Source organism: Petaurus breviceps, unplaced genomic scaffold (assembly GCF_028583685.1).
Source record: "Petaurus breviceps papuanus isolate PSGF00001 unplaced genomic scaffold, PetGlider_PUasm1.0 139, whole genome shotgun sequence".
NCBI classification, from domain to species: domain Eukaryota; kingdom Metazoa; phylum Chordata; class Mammalia; order Diprotodontia; family Petauridae; genus Petaurus; species Petaurus breviceps.
The window spans coordinates 12,838,962-12,860,982 of NW_027185697.1; the positions used below are offsets into that span (position 1 = coordinate 12,838,962).

General features: G+C 48.8%; 1 protein-coding gene across 1 annotated transcript in view; it reads right to left on the reverse strand.

Annotated features, from left to right (window-relative positions):
• Nucleotides 1-12,641, reverse strand: part of FBXO41 (F-box protein 41) — a 30,674-nt gene extending 18,033 nt beyond the window's left edge. Inside the window, exons 1-8 of the mRNA XM_069066700.1 lie at nucleotides 11,600-12,641; nucleotides 10,768-10,978; nucleotides 8,515-8,588; nucleotides 7,873-8,228; nucleotides 6,825-7,075; nucleotides 2,224-2,339; nucleotides 1,150-1,302; nucleotides 363-458 (exon numbers count right to left, since the gene is read on the reverse strand). Coding sequence (XP_068922801.1) covers nucleotides 363-458; nucleotides 1,150-1,302; nucleotides 2,224-2,339; nucleotides 6,825-7,075; nucleotides 7,873-8,228; nucleotides 8,515-8,588; nucleotides 10,768-10,978; nucleotides 11,600-12,486 — 2,144 coding nt within the window. The 5' untranslated portion in view covers nucleotides 12,487-12,641. The remainder of the gene's footprint in view (nucleotides 1-362; nucleotides 459-1,149; nucleotides 1,303-2,223; nucleotides 2,340-6,824; nucleotides 7,076-7,872; nucleotides 8,229-8,514; nucleotides 8,589-10,767; nucleotides 10,979-11,599) is intronic.
• Nucleotides 12,642-22,021: the final 9,380 nt, after the last annotated feature.

Below are 22,021 nucleotides of genomic sequence, written 5' to 3' on the forward strand. Positions count from 1 at the left end.
AATTGTTTGGTCCTCATAGTTACTCTGTTAAGGTGTTGTTAATGATATTGTGCCCATTTTACAGATAATGAAACTGAGGTTCAGAGTTGTGATATGACTTATGAGATGATAGTATTGAGAGCAGGAAGGGGCCTTAGGGGTCATTGAGTTCAAATCTCTCCTTTTTCTCCTTTTGAGAAAACTGAGGCCCAGAGAGGAGACTATTTTGTAGCCCAGGTGAGGCTCCTCTAGTGTGTGGAGCCAAGACTCTGGTGCTTATGTTCTGTGCCCAAGCTTCCTGCTCTCTCCCCTGTTTCTGAAGACCTTGCCTTGGGGGTTTCTGGATCAGGAGCCCAACCCCCAGCAGCCCTGGCCCCACTCACCAGGGGTGTAGAGGGGCCACCTGGAGAGAGATGATCTCCCTACAGCCAGCCCCCAGGGCCCAAATGACTTCATGGCCTACTGGATCTGTGGCACTCCTGTTGGGAAGAGAAACGAAGTGGCAGCCCACTTCTGACCCTCCCAGGTGCTCCTGGGAACTCTGTGACCAAGGCTGCCTTTCCCCGACACTCCCACCTGCCTCCCTCTTTGGAGGCTGCACAGCACACGGAGGTTTTCTCTTTTAAAAATGTTACTCACATTTTTTGTTTTTGTATCACCTTCATTTCCAAAATATATCCCTCCCTCTCCCCAGTGAGTTATCCCCTTGTAACACAGAATAGAAAAAAGAGTAATTCAGCAAAACTATTGAACACAGCAATTGCGTCTGACTGTAAATGCAATGCTCCACATCCACAGCCCCCCACCTTGGCCAAGAAGGGAGGGAGGTAAGGGATGTGTGTGTTAAAATGTTCAAAGGGCTTTCCCCATCACAATACTATGAAGAAGAAATATATACAAGTATTATCGTTTTCATTTCACAGACACAGACACTGAGGCCCAGAGAGGTTAAACCACCTCCCCAGGGTCACACAGCTGGTGTCTAGTGCTTCTGCCTCGTATACCACTGAGATAGTGGAGTAAACCAGTGGTCTTCTCAGACTAGGGGTCAGAAAATGCTTCTTAGGGGGAGATATTTAGTGGTGGCACTGGGGAGATTTGGGGGTGAGGCAACTTCCTCCTACTTATTGATGCCTCCCCTCCCCCTCACATTACCCCCATTAGGCTCACCTGTAGGTGACAGCTTGCAGGGCCCGGCAGTAGCAGCTGGCCAGCCAGAGGGAGCGATCCGTGAGGACATTGGGGCAGTGGGAGATGCGCAAAATCAGCAGGTTCCCACCAGCAGCCTTGAGTAAGGACTCCAGCCCTGCTTCCAGGCACCCCCTGGGAACAGTGACCAGGGGGTCAGGAGGCTGCCCAACCTTGTTCCAACGCCAATTCAACTGTCTAATCCAACAAGCCATTTATTAAACCCTTAAAGATGTGCCAGGTACTGGGAATATAAGAACCAGAAAAAAAAGCAGTTCCTACCCTCAAGGAGCTTACATTCCATTGGAAGGCAATCAGGCTCATGGATTTTGAGCCAGAGGGGATCCTAGAGGTCAGTTAGCCCGACCATTTCATGTTGGAGATGGACAAAGCAAGGCCCAGAGATGTGAAGGAGGTGATATGAGGAGGCTGGCTCTGGACCTGGTTCAAATTCATTCTCTGGTAGACACTACCTGTGTGACCTTGGACACATCATTTTCTTCATTTCTAATAATAATAGCTGGCATTTATCTAGCACTCGGGTTTACAAAACACTTTACATATATTATCTCATTTGGTCTCCCCCAAAGCCCTGTCAAGGAGGTGCCATTTTTATCCTCATTATTCAGGTGAAGAAACTCGATGCTGAGAACTTAACTCAGCTTAACCAACTTCACTTAACTTGTTCAGGCTCCCACAGCCAGCCACATTTGAACTTGGGTCTTCCTGACTCCCATGTTCTATCCTCCCAATAGAGTGTGAGAGTAGCCACCCACCTTTGTCTTTGTATATTTAGCATGGCTTCTGGCACACACTGAGCCTTGATAAGCTTTGTTGGATGACACTGAGAACGTGGCCCTCTCCCTTCCGTCCCCCCCCCCCCCCCCCGCCTCATCCCACCACTTTATGTTTGAACTGGCTGACCCACGGACCTAGTGTGTCCTGACCTTGCCCAGGCCCGGGCAGAGCCCTCCCCCGTCACCTTCCCCCTCAGCCCCTCGTGGCCCCCCCCCCCCTCCCCCGTCACCTTCCCCCTCTGCCCCTCGTGCCCCCCACCTTGTGCTCCTCAGGTAGTCCTCCTTGCCCTCCCTCTTTCCCCGCTGCCTGGGTTTCAGGTTCTGGAGAGTCAGCGAATGTGTCTGGGTGCACCACTGGGACAGCATGGCCAGGAACTGGAAGGAGGGAAGGGGAACCACCGGTGAGGGCCCCAGGGCACAAGCCTAACAGAGGATGGAGGAGGGGGAAGCTGGCAAAACACGGAGCAAACACCTACTATGTGCTCATCCCTGGGCTGACCACATTTTCAACTCCAGGGTCTAGTTGGAAAGAGAAGCCTTCCTACCACCCAATAGACAGAGAACGAGGGAGAGTGCAAGAGACGCCATGCAGACTGGGAGAATGGAGACAGGAGAGACAAGGAGAGGCTGGCCCAGGTGAGGAGGAGCTGGGGATTGTGCTGGGCCTCCAAGAGCAGGGCCAAGGCTTTTTTGTTCTTTCTTCAATTTTATTGGCAATATCTAGACTTCCCACTGTTTCCTCTTCCCTGCTCCTTTGTGGAGAAAACTGTGGGAAGAGCATTTATTAATCACCTACTGTGTACTGAGCACTTTATAGTTATTATATCACTCGATCCTCACAATGACCCAGGAAGGTAGGTGCTGTCATAATCCCCATTTTACAGAAGGGGAAACTGAGGCAGACAAGAGCTCAAGTGACTTGCTCAGGGTAACTCAACTAATAAGCATCTAAAGTTGAATTTAAATTCAGATCTTCCTGACCACTGGCTCAATGCTCTGTCCTAACTACTTGCAGAGATCATCTCTCATGACAAAGAATTTTCAAAAAGGGAAAAAAAAAGTGTTCAGCCAAACTAATAATCCACTGAAAAAGTCTGGCATCACTTGTAGCATTCTCCAGCCACAGTGCCCCACCTCTGCAAAGAAGGAAGGGGAGCTAACTTTTCTTCTTTGGAGCTGGGCTTGGTCATTATAATTTAACAGCATTCACTCTCAACTGATCTGTGTTTTTTTCTTTTTTTTTCTTCCCACTTTAAATAGCATTCCCCCCCATTATATATCAAGAAAATTTTTAGCATTCAGTTTTACAAGATTTTGAGTCCCACGTTTTTCTCCTTCCCCTATCCTTGTCTGAAAATGGTGGGCAGTTTGATGCAGTTTATACATGTGCTATCATGTAAAATGTATTTCCATATTTGTCACAGTCATGGAAGAAAAAGAACAAAAGGAAAAAATGTGGTTCTCACTATAGCCACGGTACTGAAGCCGTTGTATGTTGCTTTCCTAGGCCTGCTGCCTTCACTCTGCATCAGTTTATATGTCTTCCCATGTTTCTCTGTCTTCATCACAGTAATCATTTGTTACAAGGTAGTAGTATGCCATTATATTCACGTACCACAATTTATTAAGCCCTTTCCTAGACAATGCATGTCTACTTTGTTTCCACTTCTTTGCTACCATGAAAATTGTTGCTACAATATCCTGGTGTATGTGGGTCTTTTCTTTGTATCAATGACCTCCTTGGAGTGTGTCCATGCCTAGCAGGAGAATCTCTGGGTTAAAGGAGACTGACTTTCAGTCACTTTCTCAGTGCAATTCCAAACGGCTTTCTGGAATGGCTGGTTCTATTTACTGCTCCACCAACATGACAGTTCCTAACTTTTGCCATCTTTACCAGTTTGCTAGGTGATAGGTGAGACCTCAGAGTTGTCTTAATGTGCATTTCTCTCATTATTAGTGACTTGGAGCATACTTTTTTTTTTTTTTGCTTTTTGGAGAGGGGAGGGCAGGGCAATTGGGGTTAAGTGACTTGCTCAAGGTCACAGGGCCAGTAAGTGTTAAGTATCTGAGGTCAGATTTGAACTCAGGTCCTCCTGACTCCAGGGCCAGTGCTCTATTCACTGCGCCACTGAGCTGCCCCAGAGCATACTTTAAAAAAAAATTAGAAACGATTTTTGGAAGCATTCTTTCATATAGTTGTCCAAAGTTTGCAATTCTTTTTATAACTGTTTATATCCTTTGACCACTTATCTACTGGGGTATGGTGTTTGGAGTTATATGTTTATGTTGTCGTTGTTCAGTCATTTCAGTCGTGTCCATCTCCATGACCCCATTTGGGGTTTTCTTGGCAAAGATACAGAAGGGGTTTGCCATTTCCTTCTCCAGTTCATTTTACAGTTGAGGAAACTGAGGCAAACAAGGTTAAGTGACTTGTCCACGGTCACACAGCTAATAAGTGTCTGAAGCTAGATTTGAACTCAGGAAGCTGTCTTCCTGATTCCGAGGCCAGTGCTCTATCTACTGCACTGTATATTTATAGTTGTCTCTATAACTGTATTTATGTTAGTTATCTATATAACTTTGCCATCACATTTTTATCAGAGAGGTGCAACACAGAAAATTTTTCCTAGTTGATTCCTTCTCTGCATAGTTGCATTAATTTTGTTTGTGCAAAAGTTTGTCAATTTCATGTGTGATAGGGGTTTGGCCAATCTCAGCCTTTACAGAATATTCAGTTCATGCAATCTTCATGTGAACTTTGGTGCAGACTTATTAAGTTTAGGTTTTCTGAACCACTCACCATAAGGCAAAGAAAAAAATCTTTTGATTAGCTGCTGAACTGGAACTCAGAGGAAGGCCAATATCTCCCAAGAGGGCAACTCTTGGTCTCTTTCCTGCCTGGCTTCAATTAAGGGAAGACATGTTTTAAGACCCCAGACCTCAATTTACCCCCCTGGGTTCACATATGGCCATGAATATGAATTTTTTTTTGCTTCTGTGTGCTTTCTTTCTCCTGTTTTGGGGTGAGGGAATGTTGGAAATGGTTTGACAAAATGGGCTGTGGAAGCTGGAAGAGTGAATCCCTACAAGTCTAGAAAAAGGAGTATAGGGTAGAATTTGTTACCAGGTGAGGCATCAGCTGAACTTTGAGGAGCAGGAGTCAAGTCAACTCATCCAGCAAGAACACCAAGTTCAGAAATGAACTTGATGGGGCAAATGCTCATAGCAGCTACATTAAGTAGAGGCCACTCCTCCCAGGGACTGAGGTGGCAAAGGTGATAATATGCTCCTGGCTCTGGGGGGAAATGCCCTGGAAATTCTCATAATAAAGGAATATTAAACAGTTAAATGACACTGGACACTGACCATGAATCGATGGTGTTTAAAATTGGGGAGGACACACCAGAATGGGGGCGTGAGCTGATAGCATTATAGAAAACTACACCATTGTCCCTCAAGAGCTCCCTGAGAACCCTGCATGGGGAGCTATAGCCAACCTTTCTCTTGGGGACCCATCTCTTCAATGTGAGTAGGACTTGAGAGAAGGATCCCCAGAGCTGATAAAGGTTACATACATGTAGCTTCAATTTTTCACAGATTGAGGGATCCCATGATTTAAAGTCATGTAGCATCATCAGGAGAATACTGAAATTAAAAAAAGATAATTCTTTACTTTATGGAGGAACTTAGAGTCAGTAAAAGTGCTGAGCTGTTATTTGGAAATTGGCCATTTGGCCCACTGTCATCTTCTTTTCAATTATGGATCTGTCTCATTGTCCTTGTGTCATGTCTATTCAAAGTGCATGTACATGAGTCAAGCTCCAATTATATATTAGAAATAATATACATGGACAATAGGTATTCCTCATCCACTTGGTGTTTCCTGTGTGCATAGTTAGGATGAACTCAATCTCATGTTCTTGGAATTCATTCAATCAGGACATTTTCATTTGCAAACAGGAGCATGTAGGAGACCTTACGATCTACAGGTAGCCCTTACTTCCGTCAGGGCTTTGCTGGATAACCTCCATTATGGTGGTGGGGCACCTTTGGTGAGCATATCTGAGTTCCTGTTATATCATAATGTTGATGATCAGAGGGTTAAACCAAGTTATCTCTGTTGCCAGATTTCTCAAGGAATCAAGGGATAATTTTGGCATATCCATGGGAGACACCTTATTGGACAGCCTTCCAGGGGATGTTTTGTTCTACTGAATCAAGTGCTTTTGTAAAAATAGTCCAGAAGCACTGAGACACAGTGGGATATTGTACTCTCTGTGCCTTTTAGTCAACTGCATTACCATAAAAATATGGTCTGCTGCAGGATGTTTTTGGTCAAAGATGGCGTGTTTCTCAAGCCTTGCATCAAGGACACCTTTGATGTGTGGATTACCCTCAAGCATTTTATAGGTATGGGAAACTAGGAGTGAGTGTCTAAAGTCAGAGCTATTTGCTTGGTTGTCTTTTTTTTGGAAACAGTGTGTAAATGTTGGTTATTATAGTTATCTATGTCAGTGTCTAATCCTGTCACTAACCTAAGTGAATGCCTTACACATAGTAGGTGCTTAATAAATGGTGACTTGAATAGAATCTAAACTTTGTACCTCCCTCTCCACCCTTTCAGTGCCCAGTGCATATATAGTTTTATATATAGGAAGTGCTTAATAACGGTTGAACAATGAAGAACCATTGAAGGGTCTTGGGTGAGGGGTTACGGGACTGAAGTGGTGTTAACCTGGGGGTCATGTGTCCCATAAACTAGAAGGAGATGATGCTGCTGGCAAAGAACAGCTGGGAGGGGTTGGAAGGAGGGGAGAATGGAGGGATGGTGGGGTGGGAGCAGGAGGCTGGGCCGGGTACCTTGGAGCAGACACGGGCATTCTCTAGCAGCACACGGGTCCAGACAGCAGGATGCCGGGCCACAAACCTCCAGTCCTTACAGACCTCAGCAGCGTGCAGGAGGGTACGGGTGTCCAGGTAGGTGAAGATACAGAAGAGGGCCGCCCGCATCTTCAGAATCTCTGGGCTGATGACTTCGTTGGAGCGTGAGGGGCTGCCACCATCAGCCTGCCGGCCCCGCCCGCTGCCCCCCTCTGAGCGGGCTGGAGGACCTAACACAGTGTCAGCGGAGCGTACGGTGGGGAAACTGAGGCATGGGGTAGGGGAGGAGAAGGCAAGGAAGGGAGTGGTGGGGAGCTGGGCAGGAACAGGAGGGGCATGTCAGGTATTGGGGGAGGAAGGGGCTGGGCTATGGACACCCCTGGAGAGCATGGACAGTGTGCTGGGGAGGGGAGGGAGGTAGGGAATCCCGCTCTCTATATAGACCTTTAACTAGAAGCAGGGTGGGGAGAACGTAACACGAGGGGCCAGGAAATATTCAACCACATGGCTGAGGAGGTTTTCTTATATTCTTTGGTTCCCTCTGGTTTTGGAAATAAAATTACTTTGGCAGAAGCATAGGTTTTGTTCCTGACTTTCTCATCAGCCCTGGGTAAATCACTGTACCTTTCTTGGCCTCAATTTCCCTCTTCTGCAAAATGGGAACAGTCATCTCACTCTCAGGTGATGAACTGAGACATATGGACACGTGTGAATTTTCCCTCCTCTCCAGGGGTGGGGAGGGAGCTAGAAGGGACCTCAGAGCCATCTAGTGCAAACTCCTTTCTTTATGGGAGAGGAAACTGAGGCCGAGGCAATTGAAACCATTTGCAAGTAGTAAGTGTCAGAGGTGGGGTACAAACTCAGATCTTGCCCTTGAGAGTTAGGGAGGCCTCTTTCCACTGGGCCCTGGATAATAGGGAGGGAAAGGGGCACCGAGGGGCAGGTCAGGGAAAGAAAGGAGGCTTTGGCTGGCGGCTTCCCGGCTGTCCCCTCCCAAACCACAATGACCGAGGGCCTAGGCACTCACCGGACAGACGGCAGCTGCTGAGGGCTCGGGGTGGCGTGGGTCCAGAGGCTGAGGCTTCGGAGGGCCCTTCGGCCTCAGACTCGGTGGTCCGGGAACCCACATCAGAGACGTCGCCCTCCTCGCCCTCCGTGCTATGCCGGCGAGGCCGCCTCTGCCAGTTCTGAATGGCCTGGCGCCTCAGGCCCGAGCTCCGGGGCACCTGGGGCCTCTCCAGGCCCCCTCCACCCTCAGCTCGGGCCCCTGGTCCTCCAGCCCCGCCGTCCCCAATGGCTGCCTCCTCCAAGGGGCCAGGGTCTGCTGCATCACTGTCGTAGCAGCCGGAGCTCTGGGACACAGCCTTCGCACGGCTGGAGGCCCTGGGTGGAGGCAGGAAAGGCCAGAGGAGGCAGCAGTGAGGAGGGGCTGGGCCAGGAAACCCCAGTCAAGGGTGACCCACTATTTAAACATCCTTCCCAAATTCCCCCTCCTCCAGGGAGCCTTCCCAGATTGGTCAGAGAGGAGTAGACAGGTCAGTGCAGGCTCTGCCATGATGGCTGAAGAAGGGAGAGTGGAGGGTCAACAGCTCTTCCCGGGGGAATAGCTGGGTGGAGGTAGGATGGGGAAGGGGTGCTTGGGGGTGGGGCTGGGATCGCAAGAGCTTACCCTGTGCTGGAGGAGGAGCGGTGATTAGACACGGCGTATGTGTTGTGCATGATGGGACCTGAGTGCCGGTCCCGCTGTGGGGAGGGGGTAGAGGGTAGGATTGGGAGATACAGCGACAGGATGTAGAGGAGAAAAGGGGAGTATGGTGGGGAAAGGGAAGGGGAAGAGAGAAGACAAGAAGAGGAAAAGGGAAGAGGGGCAGAAGATCCAATGGGAGAGGGAGGGATAGGGGAGGAGTTGGAGAAGAGAGAAGGGGAGAGAAAAGAGGAGAGAGAGGGAGAGAAGAGAGGAAGGAGTGAGGGAGAGAAGAGAGGAAGGAGAGGAAGAAGAGGAGGGAGAGAGAGGGAGGAGAGAATTAGAGACGGGAGGTAGGAGAGGGGAGAGAGGGAAGGGAGGAGAGGGGAAAGAGGAAATAAATAGGAGAAGAGAGATGAAGAAAGGAGAGAAAGGGGTAATTGAGAGGAATGGGAAGAAAAATAAGGAAGGAAAGTGTGAGGGACAAGAGAAGAATGAGGAGAAAGGGAAGGTTCAAGGAGGGAATGGTAGAGAAGAAGAGAAGGACAAAGAGGGAGAGGGAAAGAGGAGGAAGACAGACACACAGACCCAGAGAGAGCTCCATGAAATCCTCCCATGTCATTGGCCCGTCCATGTCTTTGTACCTCCTCCACCCCTTCACGCTCCCTCTCTTTCCCTCCCCCTTTTCCCAGGTCATCCTTGACTGCATTGAACTCTGGGAGGTCAAGGGGGGCCTTGCTCATCTCATTCTTGAGGGAAGGGAGGACCCCAGAGATGGAGACTCCAGACCAGACTGATTCTTCTGGTGCCAGCTTTTGGCCTGGGCCTGGGCCAGGTCCCAGAAGGACCTTCAGCCTCCCCTTCATGGCCCACGTGGGCCTGGTCCATTTAGCCTGGGAGAGGTTCCAACCAGGACATGTTGCTGGGTCCCAGGGAGACTGATGGGAGATATATCCTTGGGAGAGCATTCTTATGGCTGCTGACCCCTCCAAAAAAGGAGAGGTCCAAGAAGAAGGCCCACAGGCTCCTCCCCCATTCCTTCTCCCTCTTGCCTGCTGAAAGAAGGCAGAGTGAGGGGGAAAGAAAACTGGACTGTCGGCAGACGTGGCTTCAGCCTCGGTTCTAATCCTTACTAGCTCTGACATTAACTAGCTACAGACCACCTATTTAAACCTTATGACTGTGGGCCAGTCACTTAACTTCCCTTGGCCTCAGTTTCCCCATTTGAACTAGCAGACTTGTGAGGTCCCTTCCAGCTCTGGCTGCTCATGGTCACAGTCAGCAGGTGACAGCTGGGACTCTACTCCAGATGTACCCCGGACTCCCCAGGCCCAGTAGCATCATTTCTCCTCCAATACACACTCTCCAGAACCTCTGCTGATTTGTGGGGGTAGACAATCCATTCATCAGGGGCCGGCCCAGCCCTCTTTGCTAGTGTCTTCATGGGTGGCTGTGGCCACCTGGGGATGGCCCTCTGATCTCAGCTTGGTTGTGCTCAGGAAACCGTCCCAAGGCCCATTGCTGGGGCTACCCCTGAAGCCTTTCCAGGCTGGCAGGACCTCTGTCACCCAAGGAAGTGACAGCCAGTAATGGGAGGAAGATGCCAGCTTCCCATCAGGGCTGTGGGAGAAGTGAGAAGCTACAAAGGGATAGAGAAATGCTCTTCCTACCAGAGGGGTAGTGTGCATAATGGCTAGGGAGCTGACCTCAGAGCCAGGAAAACTGGGTTCAGAACTTGCCCCTAATACATATTGGCCGTGTGACCCTGGTCAAGTCACTTAACCTCTCTCCTAGCCTCAGTTTCCTCAGTTGTAAAGTGGAGATAAACCTTAAAACCCTATAAAAACACTATTATTGCTTCTTATTTTTGGAGGGGCAATTGGGGTTAAGTGACTTGCCCAAGGTCACACGGCTACTTTTTTGTGTGTGTTGTGTCTGAGGCCGCATTTGAACTCAGGTCCTCCAGGGCTGGTGCTCTATTCACTGTGTCACCTAGCTGCCCAACACTAACTGTTATTACCTTGCTTCTTCCTTCCCTTGGAGAGCCTGGTATTTTAGAAGTCAAGAGGAAAATATTTAAACTTAAATGATGAAATTCCAGGCATCATTGGATGGCTGGGGCTTGGTGGGCCCTTAGGGGTGCTGCGTGGACACCCATTCTTATAAGGCCGGAATGGAGATCTGACTGTTTCCAAAGCCTCTCTGTGCCCCCTCCTGGGAGGCTGGCCGGGCACTCACCATTCTGCTGGCGCCCTTGGTGCCGGGCACGCTGCTTCGGCCCAGGCTGGCGCTGGGTGTAGTACCGCAGCTGCTGCTGATGATCTGCAGCTGCTTCTCGGCCCGGTCCGCCCGGTCCAGGAGCTCCTCAATAAACTGCTGCAAGCGCACCTTGGCGTTGGCCTCCCGGGCTGCCGTCTCCTTCAGGAACTGGTCAATCTGAACCACTTCCCTGCGGGCAAGGGGGAGAGTTACTTCTGGCTCCCCTACTTATCTCCCTGACCTCATTCCTCCCCCAACTTGCATCTGTGAATCCTGGGGCAAGACATGCCTTTCAGTCCGGGCCAGGAACTTCTCCCTGCCAAGGAAACCCTATGGCAACATGAGGCCTTATGGGCATTGCCTGGCACCTTGAGAGCAGAAGGAGCTTGCTCTGCATCCCAGCCAGAATGTGGCAGGCAGGATTCGAACCCAGCTCTCTCCCCAGCACATCATCCTTTCATGCCATCCCTAGACGACCACCCTGCTGTGCTGTACCTTTTATGTAGCTAGAGACAGGCCTGTGTTATCTCCTCCCATTGGGCTGGGAGGTCCTTGCGGGCAGGACTGTTTTTGTCTTTCTTCTCCCCCCTCCCCCACCCCCAGCCTCAGGGCAGTTTCCAGCACCCACAGGCACCGCATGAATGCTTTCGATGGACAGACTGGCCACCTCCCGTCCACCTCACTAGCTCCAGCCCCGTCTGGAGCCCCGCCACATCTCCGGGGAGGCACGGGGCCCTTGCAGGCCCACGGGCACACACAGGCAAGCCTTCCACCCACCAGCAGGAGAGCGCTCCAGGCTGGCCTCACTCACTGTTGCTTCCTGGTCAGCTCTTGCTCCTTGCGCACCAGGTCCTGCTTGAGCGAGGCCAGCAGCTCCACGCTGACGTCCACCTGGCGGGACAGCTCTGTGGCCCTCTCCTCCAGCTCCTCCTTTTCGCGGCCAAGCCGGGCGCTCTCCTGCCGGGCCTTCTCCAGCTCGGCTGCCTTCCTTTCCAGCTCCGCCTGCAGCCGCCCCACCTGCCCTGCGATCTTCTGCTCAACCTCCTCACTCAGCCGCTCTAGTCGCTTGTCCACTTCCAGTTTCTCTAGGGCCCGGATCTTCAGCCGGGCCAGGCCTTCCTCATAGGCCATGTCAGCTGGGGATGGAGAGGCTGGGGAGGCCGAGGCTTGGCTGGGGCCAGGGCCTGGGCCAGAGCCAGGGGGTGGTGTGGACGATGCCGAAGAAGCCACTGATTTCCGGGCAAACAGTTCTCCCAGGGGGATCTCGATCTCCCGCAGGGCATAGCGGGTTGTGGTGGGCACGAGACTGGGCTCACCCAGGTCCTCACAGGAGACTCCCGCAGGGACCAGGTCTCCTGGGAATCGAGCGAGAGGCGGGTGGTGATGGTGGTGGTGCAGGTGGTGGGCGGCCTGGGCGGGGGGTCCCACCCCCTGCTCTTTACCTTGGAAGGATGTGCTCTCAAAGACATCCCGGCGGGCACCGGGCACGGCCAACATGGCGGTGGGATCGGGTGCCAGAGGGAAGACAGCAGCGGCGGCCGCGGCGGCCGCGTCACAGATGCTGTTGGTCTTAGAGAGGATGTAGAGTGTCTCGTAGGTGTGGCTGTACTCGAGGTGGGCACGAAGGGAGGACAGACTCCGGAAACGCTTGTGCTCCCCGCAACGGGGGCAGCGATAAGGCAGGTCGAGAGAGGCCATGACCCTGACTCTCCCAAGGGGAGCCCCTCTGCCCAGCAGCCCCGCCCCGTCAGCCACAGGGGCGGGGCTGGCTCAGGGCAAGGTCATGGCCGGCGGTTGGGGAGCCCCACCAGGAAGGGCCAAGCAGGTGTGGGGCATCAGGCCAGCTGGGAGGAGATGCTGGAAGAGAGGAGATCAGGATTAGCAGAATGCATGTTTCCTCCTTTCTCCCTACCCTTCTAAATGGGGTTGATGGAGGCGCAAGGCTCCTTCCCGACATTTCCTCTGTGAAGCAGTTTTTGCACATCTCAACCTGAAGCGATCTCTCCCTTCAAAGGAAGGAGGAAAGGAATGTGGATGGGGGTGAGGATTTCTGGGGCTCACCTCCATGGGAGGTGCCCTCCTCCAACAAATCAGGGGATCCCCCACCATCCCTGCTCCAGGAAGATCCAAAAGGAGATTCCTTCTCCGACTGTCCCTAGGAATGAGTTGGGACCCTTCCTAAGCCATGCTCTGGGGCCCCAGACAATGGAGGAGGCTCCATGGCCTGGGATCCTGAGGATAGGCCCTGACAGACTCTTAGCCAGGTGGCCACTCTGTCCCTACAGCGAATGCCAACGTTGATAGGCACCTTTAAAGTTTGCAAAACACCTTCTGCATACTACCTCATTAAGGTAGGTGCCATTATTATCCCCATTTTACAAATGAGGAAACGGAAGGAGAGATATTGACTTGTCTAGGGTCATACAGCTAGGAAGTATCTGAAGTGGAATTTGAACCCAGGTTTTCCTGCCTTCAAGACCAGTACTCTAGTCCTAATTTGGGGTTCATGGAGACCTTTGTGGTCATCTAGTTCCTCCTCAACTCCCTCATTTTACAATTGATTGAGGCCCAGAGCCTCCTTCAAGACCACAAACAAAGTAAAGGGAATCAGGATTTGAACCCAGGCCCTCTGACTCCAAATTTAGCTCTCCTTCCACATCTGTATCCCACTATTCCACCTTAAAGTTTACAGAAACTCTTTTCTTCCCACTAAGGGCTTCCCTTCCACCACCTCTCAGGGGAACTGTAGCCTAAAAACAGAAGACCAGTCTGTTCTCCCAGGGTTCCTGAAGGGAGCACCCCAAGAACCCCCTCCACCTCAGCCACTAGCACACAAGCCTGTGTCTCTCCTGCCCCACACCCCTCAAAGCATCAGCTTCCACCCTCAGCATCCTCCCCATCCCATCCCACCTCCATTCGTCCTCTAACCTCCTGCCTCCTTGCCCCATACCCGGGGAAACCTCTGCACCATTGTGGTTGAGAATTGCTTCCTTTCTGTGCCACTCCCTACCCTGCAATCTGACTTCCTCAGCCTGCTCTCTCAAAGGTCATTTATTAACCGTCTCCTTATTCAAGGAAACTTCCTCAGTCTTCATCCTCTGCCCCTCTGTGGCATCAACCTGTTGCAACTGGCAATCAATGCCTCTGTCCTGACGTTCTCTCCTCCCAGCTCTCTGACTAAGCCTTGTCCACCTCCTTCATCAACTCCTTTCTCTCTCATCCCCTCTATTCATATGGAATTGTCGAGGTTTCCTTGGAGAGATGGTCCTAAGATCCTTTCCCTCCTTCAATGCTAGGAGTCTGCTCCAAGATGGGAACACAACATGCATGCACACACATATTTACACATATATGTATATATACCTATGTGTGTATCTATTGTATTATGTATAATATTATATAATTACATGAAATTTATATATTATATACTATAGAGATATGTCAGTACAAACTTTTATCTATTGTGTAAGGATCAGTTATTATTGTTAAGGTCTGATCTCATTGTTCCAGCCTCCATACAGATGACTCCTAACTCTCCATCTCTATCCCTCATCTCTGGACCCATATTCCTGAACATTTTATCCCCAAGAATGAAGAAGCCCCCCAGCATTATCTAGAACCAAACTCTTCCTCAGAGAGTAGAAGTGAGTTGAGGTGGAAATATCGCTGACCAGGAGTCCAAAGACCTTGGTTCTAGGCCACACTCCCTTTACTGAGAGGCTGTGTGACCTTGGGAAGTGTATTGCCCTCTCTGGGCTTCAGTTTCCCCCTTGGCACAATAGAGAATCTGAATGAGATGACCTCAGAGGCCTCTGTGAATGCTCATTCTGGACTTTCTGAAGGGCTCTTCCCTCCCCAAACTCTCCTTGCTGACTTCCTACATCTTCCTCCTTCCCAGGCTTAATCTTAACTCATCTTTGATTCCTGTCTCCCTTCTTTTCTTTGAAAATATCACAGATCTAGAAGCAACATTAGAGGCCACTGGGTCTAACCTCTTCATTTTACAGATGAGGAAACTGAGGCCCAGGGACTTGCCCAGGATCATACAGGGAGCAAACAGGTAGGATCCAAGTCCAAGTCCAAGCAATACTCTAAATGTATTGCTCTTCCTACAGTAATGGCTGCCTTTCTTCAGGGCCTCATCTGTAAAATGGGGATAATAACAGCTAATTTTCATACGGCACTTCAGATATAAAGGATCTCACCTGAGCCTCATGAAGACCCTGGGAGGTGGATGAATTATTATTGCCATTTTACAGACAAGAAAATTGAGGCTAGAGGATTAAATGATTGCCTAGGATCACTCAGATAGTGAGTTTGTGAGACAGGATTCAAATTCAGGTCTTCCTGCCTCTAGCTCCCGAATGTTACCTGCTCCACCCCCATAGGATTATGGGGAGGATCAGGTGAGATCCTGTATATGAAGGCTTTATAAATTTTAATGTGCCACATGAAAATCAGCTATATGTTTTATCATACACTCTATGACCAAAAACTTTCTTTGGCTTACCATTACACATGAGACCAAGATCATATTCTTTAGTCTGGCATTCAAGGCTCTTCAGGACCTAACCCAAACTTACATCTCCGTCTTTATTTCCAGTAACTCACCTCCCCAAAGTTTTTGTTCTTCCTTAGCCAGACCACTCAGAGCCTCCTCAAAGAGACCTTAAACTTTCCTGCCTCTTCTTTCTTCCCGTCAGAAGCCCCTTCTTCCTCTCTTCCACCCAACCGAACCCTACTTATCCTTCAATGCCCAGCGCATGACACTGGCTTGGCCACTCCATTAAGAACCATCCTTCCTCTGAATGCCCCTAACACTTATCTATTCAACAAACACCTATTGCGCTTGAGGGCAGCTAGGTGGCGTCATAGGGTAAAAGAATGCCATCTCCAGAATTGGGAGGATCAGAGTTCAAATCCAGACTCAGATACGTATTGGCTGTGTGACCCTGGGCAAGTCACTTTACCTTGTTTGTCTCAGTTTCCTCATCTGCAAAATGAACTGGAGAAGGAAATGGCAAACCTCTCCAGTGTCCTTGCCAAGAAAGCCCCAAAAGGGGCCATGAAGAGTTGGACACAACTGAAAAAACTACTGAACACATTATGTTTGAGGCACCTAAGACATAAACAGAAATAGTCCCTGTCCTCAAGGAGCTTACATTCCACTAGGTGATACAGCCTGCATACAACCAACCAACCAATCAGATAAGTAAAATCTAAGACAGGGAGTGAGGGGTGCAAAGGGGAAGGTAGTATTTGAGAAGCCAGTGAACATGTTCTATGCTATGCATCCAGGTGCTGGGATGCAAATGCAAAAATACAAACTGTTACATGAGGGGATATGTTTCGTTCCCAGCAGAGTCAATGCAGGATACAGATTTTTAAAATATTCAATATGGGGGTGGGGTCTGGGAGTAGGGCACATCACTAATGGGCTTAACCAGGCCCCGCTCCTCCAGGGGGCTGTCAGCTGAACTCAGCCCTGAAGTGATGGCCTTGGGTTCCCACGGGTGGAGGTAATGTGGGAGTGCATTCTAGGCACTGGGGACAGCTGGGGACAACATCCTCCACAGAATCAACACCTTCAGTGGCAAGGAAACTTGGTAACGCGGCCAATTCTATTGTTGGAGAGCAGCAAATGGTGAAAAAGCTCTTTTCTTCCACAGAGCTGAAATCCAGCTTGGGTGACTCCCACCCACTGCTCTCTAATCCCACCCTACGGGGCCATAAAGAACAAATCTGCCCAGACGATGACAAGGGTCTCCTTCTAGGTCTCCCTGATGTGACTCTCTTTACCCTCCACTCCGTCCCACCTTGCTGCTGCCAGACTCATATTTCAGTAGAAAAATGGATAGATTTGGAGTCAAAGGGTCCAAGTCCAAATCCCACTTCTGCTATACTCTACTGGGTCTCAGTTTCCTCATTTGTAAAATAAATGGGGTAGAACAGATGATCTTTTGTTTGGTTGTTTTCAGTTATGTCTAGCTTTTCATGACCCTATTTGGGGTTTTCTTGGTAAAGATACAGGAGTGATTTGCAATTTTCTTCTCCAGCTTATTTTACAGATGAGGAAATTGAGGCAAACAGGGTTAAGTGGTTTGCCAAAAGATAAGTCTTCCTGACTCCAGGTCCAGCACTCTATGTACACTACCTAGCTGCTTGTGGATGATCTAGGTCAGGAAAGTCTTAAACTTTTGCTGGTCCAGTGAAGCCCATGGACCTTTCTCAGAATAATGTTTGTAAATGCATAAAATAAAACCTATAGGATTAAAAGGGAAACCAATTACGTTGAAATAAAAAATATCAAACTATTTTTTAAGCCCCCCCCCTCCCCAAATTCACCAATTCTAGCTTAAGAACACCTGACTGAGAAGGTCACTTCCAAGTGTAAACCCATGGTGCTGTAAGATCTGATCGTGCTGTTCCCCCCCCCCCCTGAAAATATCTCAGGAGTGAAGTCCAGATCCCTGGACCCAGGCCCTACAAACTTTCATCCTTTGACGTCCCGCTTCTTTATTCATAGAGCTCCTTTGCAGGGAACTCCTTCTCTCCTTTTCACTCACTAAATCAAATGAGATAATAGATGTAAAGGGCTTAGCGCAGTGCCTGGCACATAGAAAGCACTTAATAGAAGCTTGTTCCCTTCTCCTTCCCCTTGAAACACCCATTCTTTAAAGTCGACCTCAGATGCCACCTCCTCCAGGAAGTTTTCCTTGATTTTCCCATTGGCAAGAACAGCCTATACCAAACCCTTACAGAGCAGACTCTTCTATATGCCTCTGATACACTTAGCATGTAATGTCCTATATTATTTGGGTCTTAGCTCCCTTCTAGACCAGCCACTAAAGAGGCAAACACCATACCCCACTTAAACTCTACTCCATTCCCAGTAAGCAATTAATGAGTGACTGTTTTTTGACTTTGTATCCTTAACTCTCAGCCCAGTGCCTGAAAGGCGCTTAATAAATTCTTATAGGCTGACGACTGAATGAACACATAGGGCACTCCCTAAGAGCCAGGATTCAAATGATAAATATTTAGTTTATATGAAACTTCAGGAACATGGCTATTGGGTAGTGAGGTGTGTGCGCGCACGTGAGCACACACCTGTGTCTTCTCCTTAGGTTATCTGGTTTCTAGACAGAGCATATTTCTGACTGCCTTCTCATTTGCTCCATGAAGCCCAGGCTCAAAATGGAACTTGTCAGGGAAGATGGGGAGCCCCCAGATGCTGAAACACATTTGTGGTGGTCTGGCTCCCAGGTGAGCCCAGGAGTGCCCTCCTCTGCTTGGACATAGGTCCTGCCATTGTGAAAATCCTCAGACATTTGGAGGAGTGACCTTCCTAGTGGGCAGCTAGATAGTGAAGTAGGCACAGATAGAGAAGACTCATTTTCATGAGTTCAAACCCAGCTGCAGACACTTACTAGTTGTGTGACCCTGGGCAAGTCACTTCACCCTGTTTGCCTCAGTTTCCCCATCTGTAAAGTGAGCTGGAGAAGGAAATGGCAAACCACTCCAGTATCTTTGCCAAGAAAACCCCAAGTGGGGTCAGGAAGAGTTGAATATGACTGCTATGATTCAACAATAAACATCTTGCCTAGCATGACACACACAGTAGGTGCTTAATTAATGCTTGTTGCTGATGAGATGATGAGGTATAAAGGAAAGAAGACCAAATTTGGAGTCTTCTGATTCCTGGTTTTGTTATCTGTGCCTTGGGCGAATCATCTCACCTTTTGGGGCCTCAGTTTCCCCATCTATAAAATGAGTAGGTTCTTCTCATTGACCTCTAAGGTTCCTTACTGCTCTAAATGGATGATCCTAAGAGGTTCCTTGATAGCTAGAGGACTTATTAAATGCTTATTCTACATTAGGCACTATACTAAGCAAATGCATGAAAGCAAGTCTGTGTTTGCTCTCAAGGGGCTTCCACTCTAATGGATGAAGATGATACACAAAGGAGAGCTGGGTAGGGGGAGAGAAGGTGCCCATTGGGGGCAGGTAGCAGGATGAGTTCAAAGAGTGAGTCTGGGAGTGAGTTTCTAGAACTCTAGCTCATCCAGAATCACAGAATGTGAGACTCAGTCAGGACCTCTGTGGCTTTCTCATGCAATCTACATACCAAAGGAATCCCCACTCTAAACAATGAGCTAGTGTTCAGTACAGCCTCTGCTTAAAGACCTCCGTGGAGGAGAAGCCTACGACCTCTCTGGTATCTGTGCCACTCTATGTCAGTGCCAATTACTTGGATGGTTTTCTCTGCAGCAAGTCCAAATTGGCCCTTCCACCCATTGCTTCTGATTCTGGTCTCTGAGACCAGGCAGAACAAGTTTGAACCTGCTCTCCCCTTTTCTGAAGGATAGATGGATGGGTGGTGAATGACTATGAATCATCCTTCAGGATATTTTGGTCAGGATTTTACACATCTCCCCAGAAGGCACAGCTGTCTGAGATCAGCTGAGAGAAGAAAGGAAGGCATGGAGAGGCAGATGTCCCGAGCGGGTAGGAACATGGAAGCAAGAAACTGAGGCACACAGAGACACACTGTCAAAGACATACAGAGCCAGCTACATGGAGGAGGGCACAGGGTAGATACATGGTGGTTGGGGCAGAGGCAGAGAGTGTTAAAGACAGAGAATTCTTGATGGAGAGGAGGATCACAGAGCTGGAGCTAGAAGGCATCTCAGAAACCCTCTTTTGAGAAGTCCATTCCCCCATTATAGAAATGAAGAAACTGAGGCTCAAGGTCACTCAGGCAGTTTCACAGCTGGAATTTGAGCCCAGATCCTCACTTCACAGCCAAGTACTTCTCATTGTACCACACTGTTTATTAATTTGGGGCAAACAAAGATATTTCCATGGTCTAGAGTAACAGTTGATTCTACCCAACAAAAAAGCATTCAATACTCTCTCAATGGGCGCTTCCTCTGATTTCCCAACTTAATGTTTCTTGTGAAAGGGCCACATTTTTTAATGCTGTCACAGAGCCCTTCCCAGTTCTTTGGTCCTGTCATCCAGTAGCACTTAGCCTTCAGATCCTCTACCTCTTCCTACTCACATTATGCCATGCACATAAACTCAACCTATTTAAACTCCCAAGCTCCACTTCCACGCCCCTCCTGACCAACACATGAACAGGAGCTTTTGGGGAATAGGTTTTTTTTGGGGGGGCACAGTTGGAGGCAGCAAGTCTAGTGGATAGAGCGGCAGCCGCCTTCCCCAACCCCTCTTCATTTCAACCTTCTCTCTTTTAACTATTGCCTATTTATCCCGTGAGAAGCTTGTTTTGCATATATTTGTTGGTACATCTTCCCCACGAGAATGTGGACTCCTGGGAAAGGGGCTATCTTTGCCTTTCTTTGCATCCACAGAAATAAACACAGTGCCTGGCACACAGTAGGAGGGAAGGAAGAACGCAAGCATTTATTAAGCATCTACTACATGCTAAGAAACATGCCAATATAATCTCATTTTATCCTCACAACAATAATGGGAGGTGCTATTATGAGGCAAATACAAGTTAAGTGACACGCCCAGTGTCACGTACTAGTGTCTGATGTCACATTTGAACTCGGCTCTTCCTGACTCTGAGGGGGCAGCTAGGTAGCCCCATGGATAGACTGCTTGCTGTTTGCCTCAGTTTCCTCATCTGTAAAATGAACCAGAGAAGTTAATGGCAGATCACCCCAGTATCTTTGCCAAGAAAACGCCAAAGGGGGTCATGAAGAATTGGACATGACTGAACAGCAAGTTCTTATCTCCAGGCCCCAGTGCTCTATCCATTTTGCCGCTGAGCTGAGTTCTCTTTCTTAATCTCATTAGATATTCTATTGTTATTATGTGCTTTGGTTGTTGCTGTTGTTTAGTCCTTTCAGTTATGTCCAACTCTCTGTGCCCCATTTGTGGTTTTCTTGGGAAAGATGCCAGAGCTGTTTGCCATTTCCTTCTCCAGCTCATTGTACAGATGAGGAAGCTGAGACGAACAGGGTTAAGTGACTTGCCCAGGGCCACACAGCTAACAAGTGTCTAAAGTTGGATTTGAACTCAAGGAGATGAATCTTTCTGACTCCAGGTCTGGTGCTTTATACACTGAGCCATGCACCTGCCCTTGGTAATATGTAGGAAATAATAAATGGGTGTTGATTGTGGGCTGGTTGACCATCTCCCTCCAAAAAATAAGAGTACCTTCCTCAGAGGGATGTTATGAACATCAAATGATATAATATCTATAAAACATTTTGCAAACCTTAAAATGCTTGATATGTAATGTATATGCATGTATATGTATGCATGCATGTATGTATGCTTGCATGTATGTATTGTCTCCTTCCCTTTTTGGTAGGTTCAGAATAAAGCTGACCTTCAGCAAAAATGGTGGTTACAATTCTCCATTGCCTCCAGCCTCCTGTTTCTTTTATTCTTTTCCCTAAGATGTCCAGTATCTTTACCTTCTGTCCTTTCCTCCAAATAAAAGTGAAGAATGTGTTTGTGGGACTGGGCTCAATTGGTTTGGGTGGGAGTGTGTCTGTATTACATTTTACTTAGAAGCAGAAGCCCTGAATGTCAGAGCTGGAGGATATCTCAGTGACCAACCCAAAATGGAGAAAAAGTTCCTTCTACAATCTACCCAACCAGGGGTTTTCCTGCCTCTGTCTGAAGACCTCCAGAGAGGGGGAGTCTGCCATCTCCTACTGCACAACTGATAGGCAGTTCTGGCTGCCTATGGGGAGTGAGGGAGAGGGAAGAACTAAGTTCCATTTTGAGGTTGCAAGCGACTGGAATGGTGGTGTCCTCCATGGAAACAGGGAATTTTGGAGGAGTGGGTTTAAGGAGGAAACTAATGAATTCTGTCTTGGGGTTGCTGATGGAACTAACAAATAGAGATATCAACAGGGACACAAATTTGGGGAAAAGAAGGATTGGATTCCACCATGTGTTTTCTAAGGACTCAGATTGTCTCAAAGCCCTTCATCTTCCTGATGCCTTCCTTGGGCTCGTCAACAGCCTTTCTAAAATGTGGAATTCTCCAGATGTGTCTGACTAGGGCAGAGTAGGGTCTTTCCCCTCCCTAATTCTGGATGCTATTAGAGGGGATCTCCTATGTACCAAGCTCTGGGCTAAGTGCTTTACAAATAATTTCTCTTTTGATCATACTTGCTCTTGTTTAGTCATTTCTTGAATCCTGTCTGACTCTTCAGGACCCCATTTGAGGTTTTCTCAGCACAGA